At 38.7% G+C, this 22,691-nt stretch overlaps 1 protein-coding gene across 3 annotated transcripts in view; it reads left to right on the top strand.

Moving 5' to 3' along the window:
* Positions 1-22,203, top strand: part of mphosph8 (M-phase phosphoprotein 8) — a 29,680-nt gene extending 7,477 nt beyond the window's left edge. The window contains exons 5-14 of one of the 3 annotated variants that reach the window (XM_085135505.1): positions 774-1,022; positions 1,151-1,273; positions 1,604-1,692; positions 13,220-13,360; positions 13,531-13,617; positions 13,811-13,965; positions 14,174-14,325; positions 16,462-16,586; positions 16,987-17,070; positions 18,654-22,203. In XM_085135505.1, coding sequence (XP_084991631.1) covers positions 774-1,022; positions 1,151-1,273; positions 1,604-1,692; positions 13,220-13,360; positions 13,531-13,617; positions 13,811-13,965; positions 14,174-14,325; positions 16,462-16,586; positions 16,987-17,070; positions 18,654-18,695 — 1,247 coding nt within the window. In that variant the 3' untranslated portion in view covers positions 18,696-22,203. The other 2 variants (XM_085135503.1, XM_085135504.1) reach the window with 2 other exon arrangements.
* Positions 22,204-22,691: the final 488 nt, after the last annotated feature.

Consider the following 22,691-nt stretch of genomic DNA (forward strand, 5'->3'; position numbering starts at 1 on the left):
ATCTTATCTTAATGACCTTGTAGTACCATATTTCCCTATTAGAGCACTTCGCTCTCGCTCTGCAGGCCTACTTGTTGTTCCTAGAGTATTTAAAAGTAGAATGGGAGGGAGAACCTTCAGTTTTCAGGCCCCTCTTCTGTGGAACCAGCTTCCAGTTTGGATTCGGGAGACAGACACTATCTCTACTTTTAAGATTAGGCTTAAAACTTTCCTTTTTGCTAAAGCATATAGTTAGGGCTGGACCAGGTGACCCTGAATCCTCCCTTAGTTATGCTGCAATAGATGTAGGCTGCTGGGGGATTCCCATGATGCATTGAGTTTTTCCTTTCCAGTCACCTTTCTCACTCACTATGTGTTAATAGACCTCTCTGTATTGAATCGTATCTGTTATTAATCTCTGTCTCTCTTCCACAGCATGTCTTTTATCCTGTCTTCCTTCTCTCACCCCAACCGGTCGCAGCAGATGGCCGCCCCTCCCTGAGCCTGGTTCTGCCGGAGGTTTCTTCCTGTTAAAAGGGAGTTTTTCCTTCCCACTGTCGCCAAAGTGCTTGCTCATAGGGGGTCATATGATTGTTGGGCTTTTCTCTGTATCTATAAAGCGCCTTGAGGCGACATTTGTTGTGATTTGGCGCTATATAAATACAATTGAATTGAATTGAATTGAACTCCTAATAGGAACAAAAAAAGAGCAAGCTGTTTTTTTTGATGTCTTAGATTTTTATGACAAGTTGCTCAAAAAGTATTTTTATCTTGTCTGCCACCCTCAATGTCAGTTTCGCGACCAGTTCAGAGTTATGGCTTCAGCCTGGACACCGAGGAGCGGGAAGAGGAATCTGTGGCAAAATCGAAGCCTGGAGATGATACCCGGGAGCGTAGGGATAAGACAGATGAACCACAGCGGCAGAGCTGGGAGCGGAGAACCCCTTCTGATGACAGGAGAAAGAAAAGGGAGGACAGTGAGCCTAGACTCTTTATGGCATGTGATGATACCCAGGACCCACCAGAGGGCACTGACAAATCTGGTATGTTTCTGATTGGCTAAACAAATGCCTCCAAATATGACATTCACACTTCACTTGTCAAATGCATTGATTTTAGATTTATTAGAGTGAAATCCCAGTTGATGATCTCTGCATTGTGTGTTTTACAGACAAGGGCCAGGCCACTTTGAGTCTAGGAATGGACCTTAATCTGGACTGGATGACTCTGGATGATTTCCAGAAACATCTTAACGGAGAGGATGAGATCTTGTCAGGTCCACCTTTGTCACCAAGTGAGTGTTTCCTTATGACTATCTTGGTATTTAGAAGACTTTTGCTTTTAGTTGCAACAAGCCATGAGAAAACCACAACTTGTTTACCATCCAAATTATTCGTTCTGAGTGAAATTTACCAAAAACATGGAGAAAAACGGTTTTATGTCCGTGAATGTAATAAAAAGAATTCTGTGTCCACAGTAGGTCACATCATTTTTTTAAAGGAGGATCTATGAGATTTGAATAAATAGGCATTTAAAAATAATAATAATAATTTTTAAATGAACGTGAGATCTATAAATGTCCACTTTCTCTAAACTTCATTTGTTCCTCACCTGTTTTTGTCAGATGAGTTGCGAGATGCTGTAAAAAGTGGAGATTACATGGCTGTGAAACTGGCACTTAATTCCAAAGAGGACTACAATCTGGACCAAGAGGTATGTTCTAATAAACATTACCCAGCTGTCTGTTTTATTTCCTCGCTAGTTTCTGCCCTACTTCAATATATTTTTGATTTTTATATATCTCAAGACTCTGAGCACTCAAATCTAAGACACAAACACATTTTAAAGAATTCCACAGCTTGCACCTTGGTTGGCCCCAAGAGTGAGTGTGTGCGTGTGTGTTTTGAAGGGATTGCATTGTTATTAAAAATATATATGAATTCAGTTGGTGACTATGGTCTATCACACTATGTCTGTCACATATGACACTTATAGACATTAATATTTTCCCCTAAAGTTCCCCCAGTTACAAATGCACAATTAGCATTGCATCAGAATTACATTTGGTTTTACGAAAGAAGAACCATTGTTTTAAATAAATGGAAAACATTAGGCATAACCATCGTTAAAAGCATATTTGACACTTTAAACAGTGTTTAACATATAAACTAATATTAGCTTTGTTGAGCACAGTCTTTACCCTTCTTACAAAAATATCAAAACGATGTTTATTATGACATAAAACTGCTACTTATAAACTAACAATTTTCCCTGTCTGTTACAATAATAAGTTTGTATCCGATATTTCAAATGTTTTAGTAAATCAGCAGTAAAAGAAAATATTGATGAGAAAACGTGGGGAAAAAATCGCTTATCCCAACGCGTCTGAAGCATCCTAATGAGAAAACTGTACGTCGCTTTTAGATGGAAGAACAATTTTGTTTTTCGTGTTGTGCTCCAAGTAATCTTTTCTTCAAGATCCGCATCCAAAGACTTTACTTTTTAATGTCCACCAATGATCCAACTCCTTGAGGTGTTTTCTTGAACTCCAAGCACCTTCTGCAACAAAGCCAGGTAAGGATGTGGTCTCAAATGCTGTTAAACATAAATATGACTTGTTAGAAAAGCTAGTGTAATACTATAAAGTATAATATAAACGTTTTCTTATATAGCAGAACCTACACTGTTGTAATTAGTAGGGTTTTAAAGCTGAATTATACTTGTGTAGCTTTGAGTTACAGAGCCATGTTATGTACTTTCAGACTGAACTACAGTATTACAGTAGAAAGAATATGGCAGAGGTGGATGTGATTAAATTAACTCTTATTCCTGGGTATTTTCAGCAAGTTCAGGAGCATTTTTATTTAATTTACCATCTTAATTCAAGGCTCAGTAGGACAGAGAGCCATTATAAGTGTATATAAATTATTGTTATTGTTAATGAAGTTGTATTTTATGTGGTTAAAATCTCGATGCATGCAATCCTATCTACCACCACCCTGCACTATTTTGAATTCTAAAATGGGTCTTTAAATTTGTGCTAACTTAGACCTAACAGTCATTAATTGCTATGTAAATTGTAATGTGTGCACCTTAGAGACTGATATCATTTTACATTGCAGTGAACAAGCCAGTGATTGAAGACACCAAAGACATGAAGCACTTGGACAAGATGAACTCTTTGAATCAGGTACATAATGTATGCTTTCAGAATATGTATCATCATCATTACCATAACACAATATGCACAGCATGCACCTGTAGCCACTGTTTATTACATTTTCTTTTAGATCAGACATTTGAAAGCATAAATGACAAAATTCATAGTGACTGTTATTATGTGAATGGCTGGACATGGTATTAACATATTTTACTTTGTACCTGGCCTGGTTCTGAAGCCATGATGTGTTATATTACGAGTGAGCTCTGTAAAAATACTGGTATGCCCAGCAAAAATTTATCTTTAATTATTTGTTTATTTCAAACCAGGGATGTAGGTCTAGTGTCAGTGCACATTCTGTTTTCTTCATGTAGCATTTCATCAAACACCCCATTACTACATATACTTGGTTAGATATTTATGATGTCGAAACACTGCTTGATCCAATAAAGCCATTAACTATACTTGAATGGGTCACATGTGGTTTTTGTACGTGAGACTTGAGGTGTCAGGAGGGAGTTTTGTTACTAAACCTTGGGCCATCATATTGACTCGCTTGAATGGGCCTGGATCTTGGTTGGGGGCATTGCCGTGGTGCCGATGTGCTAAAACAGGAGTAAAAAAAATATATGAATGATTAAAAAAATGTCAGAACCATTTATCTACCAAAATTAAAAACAAATTTAAGCACCCCTTCTACATTTTTTTCCAAGAGTCTGTGTTTCAAATTTACCAAAATTATTCATGGGATCTGATTTGGCTCTGAGTCTTACATATACTTGTTCTTTTACAGGCGAGTACTATTGGTGAGAAGAAGTCATTTGAAGGAGAGAGGAACTTGATTGAAGAGAGAAGTTCGAGTGATGCTCTTAGATTGACTTCTAACACTGAAAGTGCAAGAAACAAAGCAGGCACTGCAAAAGAGAATATCCCACAAGATTTGGATGATCAAAAAAATGATAAGGATATTACTGAATCAGAAAACGCAGCATTCGGTTCACCTACCAAGCAGAAAAGTCGAGGAAAGGAAGACCAAAAGGATGGAGAAGACAACGAGACGTCAGATGACACAATGGGTGGTTTGTCAAGTAAAATTAGTTTGAATTTTGATCATTCGGATCAAGTGCTGTCAAATAAACAAAACCTCCTAAAGCAAACAAATGACTCAGGCGACGAGCCAGGAGATGTAGGGGCAGGTATTACAGATATGGTTCTATCTGCATCAAGTACGAAAGAAATGGTTAAAAGATTACGGCGCTGCACAAAAACTGTGGAAAAGAGAGAACCAACCAGATCAAGTCTAAGGACTTGTAAGAAATTGCATCAAATGACACCTTGCGTATTGGATGAAGAGAAGAAAGAGTCATGCAAGAAACACTTCTGTTTATACTGCAAAATGGCTTTCACTCAACTTGCAAAGCATTTGGAAAGGAAACATGCGGAGGAAACGGATGTTGCCCATGCAATACACTTTCCAAAAGGCTCCAAAGTCAGACAGACATTGCTTGATCAAATTCGCAATAGAGGAGATTATGAACATAATTGCCAAGTTCTTAAAAGTGGCGAGGGGGAAATCGTGACCAAGAAACAGGTCAAGAAACCCACCATATCAGTTCGTGACTTCTTACCTTGTCAACATTGTTTTGCATTTTATCGCAAAACTGATTTATGGAGACACGAAAGGTCATGTAAAGCTAGAAAAGGAGACGAGAAATCTTCTGAGAAAACCAAAAGAACGAGAGGTCACAGTGCTGCCTCCCGGCTGCTTCCAATGTCAGAGTTCTTAACTGGAGGCTGTGAGGAAATCATCCACATCATGCATCAAGATGATATCTCGAGGCATATCAGAAACGACCCGCTTATTTGTAAATATGGCAATGCATTGTCTGTTAAATACGAGCATGACAAGTCTCAGTTTGCTTACATTGCACAAAAAATGAGGGAACTGGGTAGATTTGTGCTTGCCGTAAATGAGCTGGACAGGAGTGTAAAGTACTTGCATGAAATATGTCTGCCATCCCGATTTGAATTGGCTGTTCAAGGGGTCAAAAGGATTAGTGGATTTGACCCCAGTTCCAGTAAGTTTAAAAGCATTTCCCTTGTCACGAAGATTGGATACTCTTTGAAACGAGCTGCAGAAATTGCGTTTGGTGAGAGTCGCATGACGGAGGACAGTGAATCAGAAAGCGAAGTGAAAAAATTCATACAACTTCTTGATACAAAATGGAATGAGTGTTTTTCTCGCAAAACACTTGCCTCCTCTCTAAAGCAAGAAGTCAAGAAAGTGGAAGTGGACAAATCAACTGTGACAGAAGACTTGATGAAACTTCACAGGTTTATCACAGAGGAAGGAGACGAAACAAGAAAGGAGCTGAAAGAAAGTCCTAGTTTGTCAACGTGGAAAAAGCTCAGTGAAGCAACTTTAGCTGATGTCTGTCTGTTCAACAGAGGAAGGGTAGGAAATATTGGTAGACTGCTTTTGCAAACTTACATTCAGAGAAAGAGCAAAGGAATATTTGTGCCCTCTGCAGATCAAATAAGGAAAAGCACAAAATTGGAGCTAGAACTTGGTTCCGCTTTGACCAGGTTGGAATTAGAAGGTCAGTATGGAAGGAACATGCTGGTTCTTTTAACAGAACGCATGGTTTTGTCTATTGACTTGCTTGTTGAAAATAGAGAACGAGCGGGTGTGTCAAAAACGAACCCATACCTTTTTGCACGGACTGAAGGTCCATCCTTCATCCGAGCGTTGGATTGTTTCCGACGGGTTGCAATGGAATGTGGAGTTAAAAACCCAGAAGCACTTCTTTCCTCGTCATTAAGAGAGCAAATTGCCAGCTCCTGGCAGTTAATGAGCCTTAATGAATATGAACTGGATCAAGTGGCCAACTTGTTGGGAAAGAGCAGCCAGGAGTGTTACAGACTCTTAAAAAACGCATCCCAGCTAGAAGAAGTGAGCAAACAGCTGCTTAAGATGGATCGAACGCTTCCATCACTTCCAGTCAGCAGTGCAAAAGATGGTAAGTACCTTTTTGTTCTATCAAAATATAGCTGATAGCTGCTCTCTGAGTCAATTTACTTTGTTCTTGACCTTTGTAGGTCAGGGTGGGCCATTTATATGGATACACCGTAATAACATGGGAATGGTTGGTGATGTTAAAGTCCTATTTGTGGCACATTAGTATATGTGAGGGGGCAAACTCCTCAAGATGGGTGGTGACCATGGTGGCCATTTAGAAGTCGGCCATCTTGGATACAACTTTTGTTTTTTCAATAGGAAGAGGGCCATGTGACACATCAAACTTATTGGTAATGTCACAAGAAAAACAACGGTGTGCTTGGTTTCAACATAACTTTATTCTTTCATGAGTTATTTGCAAGTTTCTGACCACTTATAAAATGTGTTCAATGTGCTGCCTATTGTGTTGGATTGTCAATGCAACCCTCTTCTCCCACTCTTCACACACTGATAGCAACACCGCAGGAGAAATGCCAGCACAGGCATCCAGTATCCGTAGTTTCAGGTGCTGCACATTTCGTATCTTCACACCATAGACAATTGCCTTCAGATGACCCCAAAGATAAAAGTCTAAGGGGGTCAGATCAGGAGACCTTGGGGGGCCATTCAACTGGCCCACGATGACCAATCCACTTTCCAGGAAACTGTTCATCTAGGAATGCTCAGACCTGGCACCCATAATGTGGTGGTGCACCATCTTGCTGGAAAAACTCAGGGAACGTGCCAGCTTCAGTGCATAAAGAGGGAAACACATCATCATGTAGCAATTTCAAATATCCAGTGGCCTTGAGGTTTCCATTGATGAAGAATGGACCCACTATCGTTGTACCCCATATACCACACCAAACCATCACTTTTGTTGTTCCAACAGTCTTGGAGGGATCCATCCAATCTGGGTTAGTGTCAGACCAATAGCGGTGGTTTTGTTTGTTAACCATTCACGAAACTTAGCAAGCAGTTTGCTAACTGTAGCATGGGAGATGAGTGGTCTCGTAGGGTGTCTTGCATTGAAATCTGCTGCAATGACCCAGTTACTGTGTTCACCAGATATCAACACAGTTTCGATCCGCTCCTCACGTGTTAACCTCTTCGACATGTCAATGGCTGTGAACAAAGAGAAACTTGTAAATAACTCATGAAAGAACAAAGTTACGTTGAAACCAAGCACACCATTGTTTTTCTTGTGACATTACCAATAAGTTTGATGTGTCACATGGCCCTCTTCCTATTGAAAAAACAAAAGTTGTATCCAAGATGGCCGACTTCTAAATGGCCACCATGGTCACCACCCATCTTGAGGAGTTTGCCCCCTCACATATACTAATGTGCCACAAACACGACTTTAATATCACCAACCATTCCCATGTTATTACAGTGTATCCATATAAATGGCCGACCCTGTACTCTATTACAAGGTCTTGATCAGAAATTTTACCAGGTTCAATAAAGCAAAAAATAAATAAATAAATAAAACTGCATTCTAAATTGGATAAAGATTTTATCTCGTGCGTAGCAGTGATTCTCAATATTTGTCATTTTAGGAACTGCACAGAAGCCTGCTTTAAAAAGAAGACCTTGGAGTGAGAATGAGCAGGCTGCAGTGAAACGTTACTTGAGTGAATTTATCACAAGGATGAAGGTTCCGGGCAAAAAGGAGTGCAATGCTTGCATAGCTGCTGAGCCAGATCTCGGAGGAAGATCTTGGACAGACGTTAAAAACTATGTACACAACACACTACAGACAATACGTAGGAGAAATAACATACAGAAGTCTGAGGGGAACCTTAATGTTTTGAATCCAAAGAGATCAAAAGCTGGAGTCCAAACCACAAAGACAACTTTGGAAGACACAAGCACTGTGTGTACTATGACAACAGTCGACCCAGATAACTTGAGAGAAAGTTCAAATTGTTGCATGACAATGCCGCCGCCGCCACCAGCAGCCAACTTGGGAGATGCATCACCATTCTGCCAAGAGATTACTTCAAGTTACGCATCCTTGTGCTCATCTAGTACAGATATGGTCCATACAAGTCAACCATTGATTTCTACTTTCACACCATTGAATGCTACTGATACGCAAGTTGTTCCTACATTTACTCCACACAACACTACAAATGCCCTAATGCCTCCTCCATACACTTCAGAAAACAGCAGAATTATGCCATTGTCTCCTTCATATACACAGAATACTACAAACATGCCACCTCCTTCTGTGTATGTACCACAGGACACTACAACGTCACAAATGATTCCTTCGTTTACCTCTCTTAATACTCCAAGTACCTCAATGGTTCCTACATTCACACAGTTAAATACTATAAGTTCTCCAATGGTCAATCCATTCTCCACACTTAATGATGGAAGTAGGCCTATTATGTCTTCGTTTACACCTCTAAACCATTCAAGTTCACCACCTTACCCCTTAAGCCCATCGAGGGGCCCTGCAGCCGCACAGGTTGTCCCAACAATCCACGGACCCAGTCTTTCTGACAGAAGTCCGGTGGTACCTGAAAATGCGCCTATGTCTTCTGCAGGAAAACGAATCAATCCAGCTGTCAAGCCTCAAAAAAGAAACAAAAGGTTGTGGAGTGAGGAAGAACAGGCAGCAGTGAGGCGACAGCTTGGAGACTTCTCTAAGCTGGTAAAAGTGCCGGGCAAAAAGGACTGCGATGCGTGTTTAGCTGCTGAACCTGCCTTAAGCAGCAGAACATGGAGGGAGGTCAAATATTTTGTACATAATTCTATTCAGTCACTTAAAAGAAGAGGTCATACTGTTGCATCCAAACAAAGTGGAGGACAAGATCCAGAGACTCATAATTCAAACTCTGAGTGGGATGGTCCTGTTTATCTGTCCCTGTAAACGTTATTTGACATGCAGTATAACCACACGTTATCAGCGAGGTCTTAGATGTGAGAGGGACATCACTTTACCTCAATTTGTATAAGGTATACAAATGAAACTGATGGAAATTGGTGTAACATACAATCGTAGCCACAAGACATTTATAGGCAGCCCTTTTATTCTTCAAATTAAAGACCCCAGAGTATCCCGGATCACGTTCAAGTATAAATTAAGCAATCAATTGCACAAATATACACTAAATGGGTGGAATTAGGGATGTTTGTACTGTAGCTTTGGCTTACAAGAAAATAAGCTTAGAATGCCTATACTATCTAACACTGTCAGGTTGTCTCTAGGAAATATTCTAATTGAGTTTTGTGATCGTTTAGCAGACTTGAACCTCATTTTTGCCTGTAATGTTTCACTAGTGAAATCATCTTTGGGTGACAAGTAGTGCCACCCAAATATGCTTTCCCACACTGTAGTTGTGAAAATGATAACACCAAGAGTTGTTTGGAAATCCCACCTCCACTGTGGACAGGGCAGCCCATTTTAGAGCAAAGATGGCCTCTGACTGGGCATTTACAGGGGGATTTTTACTTGTCTTTGACATGTACTTTATGCATCCGTCTTACTGCCTGTATCAATTTTAGTAGCATTTTTTAATGTGTTTTGGTGATTAGAAATCAAAAGCCTACCAGCAACCTTTGCAGTGAAACCGTCCAGCGTGATAGATTTACTTTGCCGTTTACCCAAACAAGCCCAGGTGTACTATATTCCTGCTTTAGCCAGTAGCATATATTGTAGATAGCTTGCAGCAGTAATGATATACCTTCCTTGCTGATAATAGAGAATTAGGAGCTGTGTGTATCTACAGCTGAAATATAAAAAGCACTTTCTTTCTTTAAAGATCCACTTAATACTTATCTATTATTATCCTTTGTTATCTTTATCTTTAACAATCTGCCTAAAAGGTGTGTTGTATTTTTGTATACCCATACAGTGACTGTGTATAGCATTTTAGCATTTAATTGTATTTAGTGTACTCTAATTTTAGTTAAAATACACTACATTTGACTCATTTACATTACTTTATAGTATGTTTTTATTTTCTAGATGTTTATAACATTAATATCCAGTTGCCAAGAATAAATTGCCTTATGGCTGGGTTGCTGTCGTTCCCACTGGCTTCCACTTTGTCATAATACCTGCAGAAGCAGCATGCCTAGGTGCTTGTTTTTGCACACCTGTGGCCGTGGAAGTGATTGGAATATTTGGATGGGTAACTGAATACTTTTGGCAATATACTGTATGCATAATTGTCTAGCAGACATTAAACAGAGGATGAGGATGTTTGTTTCTGTTTATGGTTTCTAAGTATATTTCGCATTTCATTTTAAGGAGGACTTTGTGGCTTGGTTAGTTCAGCCCAGAGTGATGGATACAGGTTTGGAGACTAATGACTAAACAAAGTGATCACATTTCAGTTTTTAAAAAAAAATCAGTGAAGCACTTCCTCATGTTCAGTGTGTTGCTTCTTTCAGACTGGAGAGTTGTGGTGTTGATGATCTGTTATTTAGGTCAGTCAACTTTGTAGATGCCATAGTCAGGACATTTGCAAAGAAAATTTAATCTTGAGTCATTTTTACCAGTAAATATTCAAAAACTGGACAGCATTTCTGCTTTTATTCACATTTAAAATATTTTCTGTTAAGATCAATAGTAGCTGTAGTGAACCTGTTTTTAAGAAACCAGTGTTCGCCCTTTCATACCAAAGCTATTAGTGTTGGACACACATAAGACTGACTGCAATAGGTTACACAGCCAGGTTAGATGGCACATTGCCATGTGATTTTCATCACGCCTTTCCTGTGTTGTTGCCGCCTTGTTAAAAAGGGTACATCTGTGTTACAGTGTATACCAGTAGTTACATATACAGCTGTATTTGGAAGATGAATCTGTGAACGGTATTGATGGCAATGATACAAATGATTGTTCAGACACTACCATTGTTGTTTAATGTTGCAAAACTAATGTTTTTCCCTGCGTAGAAGTTACATTGTTTTTATTGCTGTTGTATAAGCACTTTATGTATTAGTCTTCATGTTGCCTTCAGTTAATACTTAATATCAAAAATCTGCTTGTACAATAAAATGCTTCTTGGCTTAAAATTTTAAAACTGGTGACAAGTGTTAAATGATTTCCCGTTTATTGGGTGAAGGTTTGCAGCTGTATTGATTTGATAAACAAGACTATTTTATACTCATGCTAACAGTAAAATTATACTTGGTCACATATTTTGATGTTTAAAGTGGCCGTGCAAACATGTTACACATGTTCAATATCTGAAATCGATATGTCAGCAAAGTAACTATTGCTAAACAGCATTAAAATAGCTGAAACTCCAGGAAATCTCAAGGTGCATGCGTTTGTCATAAACCACGTAATAAAATGCTGATTTGATGATAAAATTACCAAAATAAAATGTCAGAACAAGTAAGCCTCACAAGCCAGTTACACTTGTACACATTTCAGTGCCTGACTTTAGGTAGTTGTAGATGTGTGTGGTTCTAGCAGCAGACGAACCCAGATATGGGTCAAAAATATCTATACTCTGTGCAAAAGTAATGGTATAAAAATGCAAAACATTTCATCGCCCAAAGCAGTGCGATGACAAGTCGATGTATTCCTAGAATCTCAAGGCTACTTTGGTAAACAGGCTGTATTAAGTGTTTTCTAAATACATTTTTTATAGTAAATATTGATTATTATTGTTGTCATGCAGATATGTAAATGTGGTTCTCACTATCCTTTTCACAAGTATTTTTTTTTTATTGTTTAGTTTTTTAATATTGAGACTATAAGTACATTTAAAAAAATATATATATATTTCTAACCCATATTTTTGTGAAGATGTTCAAGTAAATATATCACAACGTAATACTATATTAGCTTCAGTTTTTCACAAGGAGGTATTGATATTAAACTTGCAAACTGATAAGCAGTAGAGGTGGGAATCACCATACATCCCACGATACGATATTATCACAATACTTAACACACGATACGATATTATTGCAATTTTTAAAAATATTTTGCGATATTCAGATTCTGTACATAAAGGTAAACTTTATCAATATTCATTTTATCTAATAACAAAGTCTCACACTCAGTCTTTCTCTCATTTCAGTTTTATTGTTGACAAACTGAACGGTTTGTATTACAGTCTAGTCCAACTTACCATCTGGTACAATTATAGCTATTCTGAACTATGAAATTTGTGAAAACTATGCAGCCCCTTCAGCAACTGAAGAATTTGAAAGTAAATTAAAACAAAATATAATTTTACATTAAATAAAAAAGTTTTAAACTTAATTAAAATAAAATATGTCTTAAATGAAAATAAGTAAACTGTCTATTGCTGTTTATTGCTGCCAAAAAAAAAAGGTTAAACACATTTGGACAGTGAAGGAATGTCAGGATTCTTGCTCAGAAAAAGGATCAACATGCTCTGAAGTCAGAGCACAAAAACCTTTTTTGTAACAAAATATCGATACCTGCTGTCCCTGTATCGATACATTATTAGCAAACAAAATACCACGATACTACACAGTATCGATTTTTTTCCCTCACCCCTAATAAGCAGGTTATTAATCATCTTCAAAAGCTGCCTGTTGAGCAGTTAGTCTTCTGTAAGTAAAATTGTAAACAATGATATCTATGGTACTTCTCAAGACAGCAAGATAGACATGACCACTGTAACGTCATCCATTGTTTAAGGTGGTCGTGTTAGTCAGTTAGTCATCAAAAAGAATGCAGGTTTAAGATACAACTGTGTTAGGTTTTGTTTTCAGATTAGGAAACCAAGCCGGTGTTATATACAGTTTGTGGTATATGGTAAATATCTAACTAAAACTTAGAGAATATTGACTGCCTGCACTGGTTAGTACCTAAATCGGGATTGGTAAGTATTTAGCAGGGATATCACCATAACTTTATTATTATACGAATAATGATTTCATTGTGTTTGCAAATGGGGCATTGTACAAGGAGCTTCTCTTCAGTGTTGTGTACAAAACATGCCCAGAAAACTGCACGTGGTAATTCACTTTTTAGGCATTTCTATACAGTGCAACGGACTCCACTGCAGGTCTGTAAAAAGCTTGTTGTTTTACAGCCTTTGTTTATAGTTCTGTGTCTATCTGTTTGTGTGCAGGATGGCAGTTGTATGACCCTCACCATGCTGGCAGCAATAGGGGGGCAGGATGACATCCTCAGGTTACTGATTAAAAAGGGGGTGAGAGTGAATAAACGACAGAAGAACGGCACTACAGCCGTGATGCATGCTGCTGAAAAGGTAACTCTATCTTTTATGTAAGTTAATCCTGCAGCCTTTAACTATACTGTGCATACAATTTTAATTCAAATTCTCAGTGAAAGCCAAACCAGTCAAAGACTCTGAAATAAAGGCATCTGCCTCTTTTGTTTTATCTTATAAACACTTGATTCTCGTTTGTGTCGTCCCAGAATTGTTTGACAACTGTTGCAATCCTACTGGAGGCCGGGGCTTATGTAAATGCTCAGACGCTGAGTGGAGAGACGGCGCTGATGAAGGTAACACTAGACAAATACTAACGGTCACTTTGGTTTTAATTAGTGCAAAATTACAGTTTGCATGCAGATTACAAATGGTGCTGTTTCACAGCAGATCAGTCAGAAATTATATATTTATTTTATAGTCCTTACCTGTGGTGTACCGACCGGTATGGGGTTTCTGTAGAGAAGTTCATTATGTCCTTCCTTTTAGGCATGCAAAAGAGGGAACGTTGATGTTGTGCGCCTCCTGCTGGAGTATGGAGCTGACTGCAACATCCTGTCCAAACACCAGAACACAGCTATGTACTTCGCCCAGCAAAGCAAAAACCTGACGGTGTGTGACCTCATCAAGGACCACATCAGCATGTGAGTGCTAACCACATCATCGTTTCATCAGTTTGGTGATGTTTTTGGAGAGAGCATAGTGTGAATTAATATTTAAAGAGACAAACATTTACTTTGGTTTCTATTCTCAAAGGGAATGTCAGTAAATTTTGTCCTGCACTGTAGTGGTAAAACAGACCAGTTTTACTACCAAATATATTTGGTTACACAGAACTAATTTATGTTGCAGGCTGTCCAGTGTGGCGGAGGACACCATCCGAGCATACTTTGAGTCTCGTCTGGTGCTGTTGGAGCCCGTCTTCCCTCTGGCTTGCCACAGGCTTTGTGAGGGTCCAGACTTCTCTATGGATTTTACCTTCAAGTCACAGCCTCAACCAGAGGGTAACCCCAAATTCTTACATATTTTTACATTACCTGATATGCAAAAACACCACCTAACTCGAGAGGTGGTGTATTTGCTGTTTTTCTGTTGCCAGACAGATTCATGAATTTTGTTTTTATCATGTCTGGCCACGCTTGGCGAGGATGCTACTCTTTTAGTAGCTTTGTGCTACTGATACATTTTTTACAGACATGTGATGCAGAACTGAACTTTACTAGATGTTACAGACTGCATAAAAGGAGGATAACACTGCAGACATCAGATACTGAGTACTGATGACAAGAATAGAATTCAACTTTATTGTCATTGCACATGCACAGGTACGGGGCAACGAAATGCAGTTTGCATCCATCCAGAAGTGCTTTTAGTGATATAGATATATTACAATATATATTAGCAATAATATAGATATGTAAGTATATTACAGAAATGGGTCTATTATGGTATGTTATAATGTACACGGTATGAAGTATGTTATGAATATGCTATAACTATAAGTATGTACAGGCTATGAACAGGATATAAATATGAAATAAAATGTGAACAGAAATATGAACTATGCAGGTTATAAACAGTTGTAGGATTAAAAATTATCGTCTGTACAGAATGATTATTTACACAGAACTATACAGTAGTGCAGTCAAGATAAGTGAGATATGTGGATAGAATGAAAGGATGAACGCTACTTACATTAGAATTCTTAATTGATTCATATTACGTACGTTTTAATATACCATTGAGGTGATTTGTTTTAAACGTTTTGCTGATTTGCGGTCTTTCTAAGAACATAAATCTAAAAGCTAAAAACCTTTAGGCTGTTGACATTAATAAAATGTTTTGTAAATGACATCCCGAGAGAAAATAAAACTGCCTTTGAACTGTGATGTTTTATACATATTTATTTGAAAAGGTAATTTACAAACCCTCAATTTTAGCTACGAAACACCAGAAAATATCCAAAGATGAGGGAACTGCGGACCGGACAGTTTTACACCTGCAACAGCTTAGATTAGTAGGTACTTGAGCAGATGCTACCAATGAACATACATTTCTAAATGGGTGTTGTAAAGATGAAAAGATTACTCCGATTTGTCTCTTTCAATCTTTAAAGTGAAACTTCCACAGTTCATATTACATGAAGGCAAAAGTAAATTGTAATGCATAGACCAGGAGTAGGGGAACTTCGGGCCTCAAGGGCCAGTTTCCTGCAGGTTTTACATGTGGCCTTTATCCAACACAGCTGATTTAAATGGCTAAATTACCTCCTCAACATTTTTTGAAGTTCTCCAGAGGCCTGGTGATGCACTAATCATTTGATTCAGGTGTGTTGACCCAGGGTGAGATCTAAACCCTGCAGGAAACTGGTTCTTGAGGCCTGGAGTTTCCCACCCCTGGCATAGACCATACAATGCAGTCCAGCAGACATTACGGCAGGGGTCCCCAATCTCAGTCCACGAGGGCCGGTGTCCCTGTAGGTTTTAGATCTCACCCTGGGTCAACACACCTGAATCACATGATTAGCTCATTACCAAGTCTCTGGAGAACCTTAAGATATGTTGAGGAGGTAATTTATCCATTTAAATCAGCTGTGATGGATCAACGGCACATCTAAAACCCGCAGGGACACCGGCCCTCGTGGACTGAGATTGGGGACCCTTGCATTACGGGTTATTATGAAATAAAGATGTAAATTCATATTTTGAACATTTTCTTTCTATTAGTCTGTAAGAAGACTTGTTATGGAAGCAAATTAGCCCAAACTCCCAAAATTGACCAGTGTGTGCAGATTTTAGCTGCACTGTCTCACCTTGAACTGTAAACTGAACCTGCTATTCAGCTAGTACAAAGTGTAATGATGGATTGTGTTGCTGTGCGACAAGCGCTGGTTATAGTGCAGAATGAAATCATTTGAGGTCATGGTCAAAGGCTAAACATCGTACCTCCTGCACATCACTTGTGTCCGGGCCTTCGTGTGAGAAAGGTCCGCACATTACCCCGACGTTTTCCAGAGTTGATGTGCAAAAATGTCTTCAAATGTCAACGTCATTAGAACGTTATCCCACTAATGTGTTGGCTATAAATTTATATTTCAATCGAACCTTTCTGTGAAGTTTTATCATCCCTCCTACTTCCAGGTTCAGGTATCCTCCTCTTCATCTTCCACGCCAACTTCCTGAATGAGATCACAGCCAGGCTATGCGGACCTTGCAGCGTGCACGCCGTGGTGCTCAACGATAAGTTCCAGCTGCCCATTTTCCTGGTTGGTTGAACTGATGATTACACAACAGTTGGTTAAAAACAAAATGTGCCGAGTGATTAATGAAAGATAAAATGAAGAAATTTGATAAACTATAAAACAAATCAAAAAAATAAAACTGAAAAAACGATTTTAATCCATCTGATTTTTATTATATTAAACCTTCTTTGATATCATTCAGAGCGGCCGTTTGTCTATTGTTTACCCTCACTGTCTCTCTTTACAGTGTTTTTCACTATTGCTGCTTTCAGCAAATGAACAAGCAGTTCACAGAAGACCATGCAGCCATGTTTAACGTCACTGTGTGGATTCAACGTACTTCACCTCATTAAATCGTTTAAATTTAGGCCAGAGTGCTAATCTTTGCTTATTTTTTTTCTACTTTTTGCCTTCAACGTTTCAGGATAGTCACTTCATCTACTCTTTCAGCCCGAATCCAGGCGTCAACAAACTCTTCATTCGCCTTGCAGAGGCACCAGCAGCCAAGGTGACACACACACACAGTGAGACACAAACATGTGAAACATCTTAATCAGGCATACAAGGGTCACTGCTTCTAACCAGCCCATTGGGAAATCTGACTAAATGTTTTTGAAACTGAGGAATACGATTTTATTTTTCATGATTTAAAAGAAGAATAAATAATCCCACAAATGCTCATTATTAATGATTTACGTGCAGAACTAGGCATGTCCATTATCTTAAAGGCAACCCAAAGAAATATACAAAGTTGTTGTTTTGTTTTTTTACAGAAACCTTTCAATGCAATCTTTGGTTTTTGGCTGCAGCATCAATCTAAGTTTAGCCAGCTACCACAAATAACAAAGCTTCTATGTTTGTGTCGGAGTTGATGTTGTCAAGCATCCAGAATCCTGTAACGTTTGCTCTCACGCTCCGATTTTACCGTTTTTATAAAAAGACACTGCATGCAGCTGAGTGGGTTTGTCTTTTTCAGTCATGACAGAAGACTCTTCATCCTCAAAGATGCTACCTGGGCCTGTCTGTGTGCTACTCTCACTGGCATTCAATCCAAACCCAGTTTGTCCCCAGAACATGTATACATTTTTAAAGTGGGTCACCGATATATAGTTTCATTATAAGTAAGTTAATAAATGAACTGGATGCTCTGGGTTTCATTTGTAGTTGTTACTCTCAGTTCATTTCATTGTTTTCTTCAGTCTGTCCTCAGCTATTGTTGACTATTGATGATCTGTCATATCTGCTACAGAATTTCTTCACGTTGGAAAACCTTTTAGTCTAATATAACACACCTAACCACAGGCCCAACCTATTTTTACTCCTGGTTTATGTATAGACCCCCACACAGCCCTCTGTCCTAGTGTCTAACCGCCAATGCGTCATTTTTGACACAGTTTTACAGGCACGGCTTTCTTCTCCGAAGCAAACTACACAGACAGCAATCTTTAATGTGCAGCCAGGTTTTCAGATCTCTTCTCTGTTTTTTCCCTGTGTCAGCACCTACATTTCAATATCGATGACTTGGTTAATTAGTGCAATAGCATCTGCTCATGAGCTCTTGATAATGTGGCTCCCTTATTAACCCCAACTGCCAGTCCTTCCCTTTGAAATGACAATGATAGTGTAGAAATGCTGACATAGCCTCGACTACCTTCATAGGAAGGAGTTTCAAACCACGATCAACAAAGTTATAAAAGATGTAAGAGCTTCATTAATGAAAACAGGCACAATCTAAGGTTGTTTCCTTACTGTTTTATCTTCCTGTGCCCTCACTGTCAGTGGAGAAACACGTCACCGTAACCTTGCAGTTGCTTTTGATGTGTTTAAGTAGTTTTGGGGTGAAAAATATCAGACTTTGGAAACACACACAGTATTTTTCAATAGGATATCCTCACTGCTGGTTTTCATGTTAATAACTCAAATCATCAGCTTTACTTTTTGTATTTGTTCGAGTCAAAAAAAGTAAAACATTTTGCAGCAGAAAACAGGAAACGGTTTGAATTGTTAGTCATCCAATCATAAAGCTGAATTTCTTTTGATCCAAAAGTCGAAGCATCTCAGCAGCGTTTCCGTCTGATCTTCTCTCCTCAGGTCAAGCTCCTCATCTGCGCGTACAGAGTGCAGCTGCAGTGATCTCTCTGATGTTAATGTCATACCAAGCTTGGACAACACATCATTCCACATGCAGATTCTGAGCAGCAGCTGAGATACTTTACCAAGCTCTGAGAAGGAAAAGAAAAGTTGTATCGTTGTTGTTGTGAGGTGAAATTTAAAGCTGGCTTCCCGAGATGGAAGTGCACATTCTTGACAACTGAAGTTCAGCGATGAGATCTGACTCCAGACCAACATATGCAGCATAAATGTGAGGACCTTACAGAGACTTGCGTAACCTTTGAGCAGTCCGTCCTTTCTGGGAGGTGCCATCACTACGCAGTTATCGGCGATCGGAAACTGTTACCGGAGGAGCTTTGAAGACGGACGTCAACCTGTGTCGTGCCTTTCTCCAAGTTCCACCTTCTGTCGGGGTGGATCTGTTAGATATGTGTGTTGATTGTGCGTACATGTGTGATGATTGTTTCTATTCTGGTGAATTTGGAGAATATGAAGAGGGGATTTTCAATCACTGTTTATTTTTGGGGCGGGGTTTCACGTTTTTAGCATTTTACTTGGACCAATGGGAATCTTTTTCATGCATGTTGTTTTTGGTAACACATTTCTTTATGGATTTTTCTTCATGTTCTAACTCTTTAAATATTATTAACATTTCTGTTAAGTTCTCTTCCTTTAATAATGAACATCTCTTTATTTGTGCTAAATCTGTGTTGTTTGTTGGTATTTCACTTTAGTAGAGCGGTGTGAGGTTCAAACACGGATTCTGGGGAACAGACACAACACATGCATCCATAGATTTTTCCATCCACTGGCCCATTGTCTTGTTTACCACTTGTCATTACACGAGTGTGAGGTTGTTTCAAAGTGTGACTTAGAGAGTTTTTAGTGAATGAAGAAGAGTTTTGCCTTCCATGCACAGAGTTGCTGTTTATATTTCCTGCTCTGTACAGACTATATATAATTCTATACATATATGCAGTTATAAGGTGTCATGTGATGACCGCTGATGTTTTTGTTCCTTTTTGAGTTAATTTATTTCGTTTGTACAGGAAAACGCTCTGGGCTTAGTACATTGAAGAACCCCATATTTACCATCTCTATCACTGCTGTGCTGAGCCTACTTACTGCTCCCTTTCAGTCTCCTCAAGCAACCTTCTTTGTTTTTAATCATCTGATATTAAAGGAGCCCAAACTGGAGGATACCAAATCCAAGTATCTGGCGTTGACATTCTTCTGCATAAACACACCTAGCTGCGCGATGTTGCCTACAAACCCAGCTCAGGCTAGCAATATGTCTTTAAATTGCAGCAGTGCTGTTTGATTGGATGTCTCCATGTTGCCTTAATGTTCACTTTTTACATTCGTTTGTAGATCTTTGTGGTTGAAGCTGAGTGACCGAAACAAAAGAAAATATCCAGATTTACAATTTTTTTTTGTGTGTTTTAACTCAACACATCGCATATACTGTAATGGTGACTCCACTTACTGCTATTTATCTCTCATTCCTATAGGTAACTACCAGTTTTGTGGACTAAGTTAACAATGAAACAAAAAGCATTAGTGGTGATGTTGTAGCTACGAGAGAACAAAGGGGATTTGCTGCATTTGCACTGTAACAGGCTTTGTAAGAAAAGAGGGTTGGCATGGTAACGTCTTAGTAGTGAAACTTGCCTTTAAGTTGCATGTTAACATTCATGGTGGCGCGGTGTTGGTGGTGCGGTTAGTGAAGGTTGTGGGTTTGACAGCCGCCTGGGGCTTTCCTGTCTCTCGGATTTTCTCCAGTTGCTCCGGCCTCTTCCCAGAGATATGCATGTTGGGTTAAATGGTGATTCTAAATTTGCTGTAGGTGTGAATGTGAGATGCCTGGATCTCTATTTGCCGTGTGAGATACCGGCACCGCTCGCCTTATGACAGCAGCGATAGGCTCCAGTTCTCTCCTGAACTGGAGTTCACAATCAGCTGCTCATCCCACTGGCTACAGTTTGATCTGCGTTTTTAAAGAAACGTAGGTCTGCTCTGTGTTTCTGTCACTTTATGACCACATACTTGTCAGGTGTAGTGTTTTTTAAATCGAGCTGCATACTTCTGGCTCCTGTGGTGTCACAGCTTTCAGACTCCCTATATTTTTTTAATAGGCATCCAGATGCTTCAAAAATCAAGCGCAGCCTTACAGCGAGCTGACACTCTGTAATAAGATTTCAAATTTGACTACTTTCGCTTTGCTCAGCGGATGGATGCAGTGCTTTTTACCTTACGGCATTAAAAGGGAGCAAGTCTAAAACCCTGTCTTAAGACACCTGTAGCCTGTTCTTATCTCAGTGCAGCGTGAGGAATCGGTGCATGGAGTAGGTGTTTTGGTGTCGGATATCAGAGACGAGCACGATACGAAGGAAGACGTGAAACTGGAATATCTGAAAAGCCAAAGACGGATCTAGTTCAGACGTCACCGCTGATGTTTTCTGCTTTACAATTTCAGCTAAACGGTTTGAAATGCATTCTGATGTTTTGTGTTACTTGATTTTTTTTTTTCAGCTTCCCACATTGTGATTGGTTTCCACTTATTGGCAAATGGAGTAAAGAAAAAACAAACAGCCTCCATAAACTCGCTTCTGATGTGTAAAGCATCTCAGTGAAGTTCACCATCACTTAAGTTACGTAAGGAGAAAACACATGTATTGCTATGACTGTGACCACTATGATTGTTTGTGAGTCAGTCAGTGTTAGAGCAGAAGTGTTCACTTTAACGTGTTACACATTTGTGGTCAGTTTCAGGAGTGCTAAATTACTTTCACGTAACAGATGAAAGGAAGGATTCAGACCATTAAAGATGTTTTAAACTACAGCAGTAATGATTAAACCACAGAGTTGTGTTTTTAGTTGTTTTAGAGCAATGGGAAGCTTGTTTTTAATGATGAGAACTGTCTCCTGATTCTGTATAACAGTTTCTCACCTTCCTTTACCCGTACAGTCGCTTCACTTTCACTTTGATTTTTTTATTTGGCTCTGAATGTTTGCCGCAGATCGATGCACTGTTTGTGTGAAAGATTGTTGTTTGTAGAGGTGCTGCTTATCTGAGGCCGTCTCTCTGCCCTAAATAAAATGTGTGTATATATTTGCACACTGCTGGGTTTCATTCATTATATGGAAAGTTGTTTTTTTTTTATTCGGTCTGAAAAATAAGGTTGTTATACATGATAAGTCATCTGCTTAATACATGTTTTTGCCTTGTTTTTGTACAATATTTAGTATAAAAGCTCCTCTATAAAGATAAGTAATGTTCTCCTGCCTTTCATACTTCTCTTACTTTTCCATGGACTTGCATTATTTGCACTCTTCTTCTTTTCTTTCTTTTTTTTGTTTGTTTGATTAGTCATCTCAATTATGATTTTTATTCATAAGTAATGAGCAGTTGAAGGTATATAAATGATAGAGGTTTGCCATTGGGAGGTATAAACGCATGCAGCTAATATCAGTGCTGTAAAACTAAAACCCAGCATGATTAAAAATTTCTACAAATTGATCTAATTCACACTTGATGACAGTTTGTTTGTTTTAGCTCAAATGTGTGTCATTTTTGGTCAGAGACGCCTGGAATCTCCACCAAATTTCTTTCTTTTAATCCAAGATGGCAGTACATTGAAACAGCACCACTCAGAGGACGGATAGAAAAATTCCCTGAGAGTTTTAAAAGAAGATGCATGAAGCTAAACCTTTCTTGGAAAGGCAGTCTTTAAGCAAAAATATTAAAAAAAAAAAAAAAAACATCTGTGTGAAGGAAATTTATTTAGCAAGTAAAAATTACATTTTCATATTCTACTATGCTACATTCAGACAAATACTGTACTTTGTATTTTCCACAATTATCTGATAATTTAGTTAGTGATTACTTTAGAGTTACAGATGTAAAACATAAATAAAATTACATGCTGAAGAGAGCATAGAGGATTTTTAAGGCCGATACCAATACCGATATTTGGTGACTTAAAAATCAAATATTCCAACATACTAGCCAATGTT

Source organism: Neolamprologus multifasciatus, chromosome 16, assembly GCF_963576455.1.
Source record: "Neolamprologus multifasciatus chromosome 16, fNeoMul1.2, whole genome shotgun sequence".
Classification (NCBI taxonomy): Eukaryota; Metazoa; Chordata; class Actinopteri; order Cichliformes; family Cichlidae; genus Neolamprologus; species Neolamprologus multifasciatus.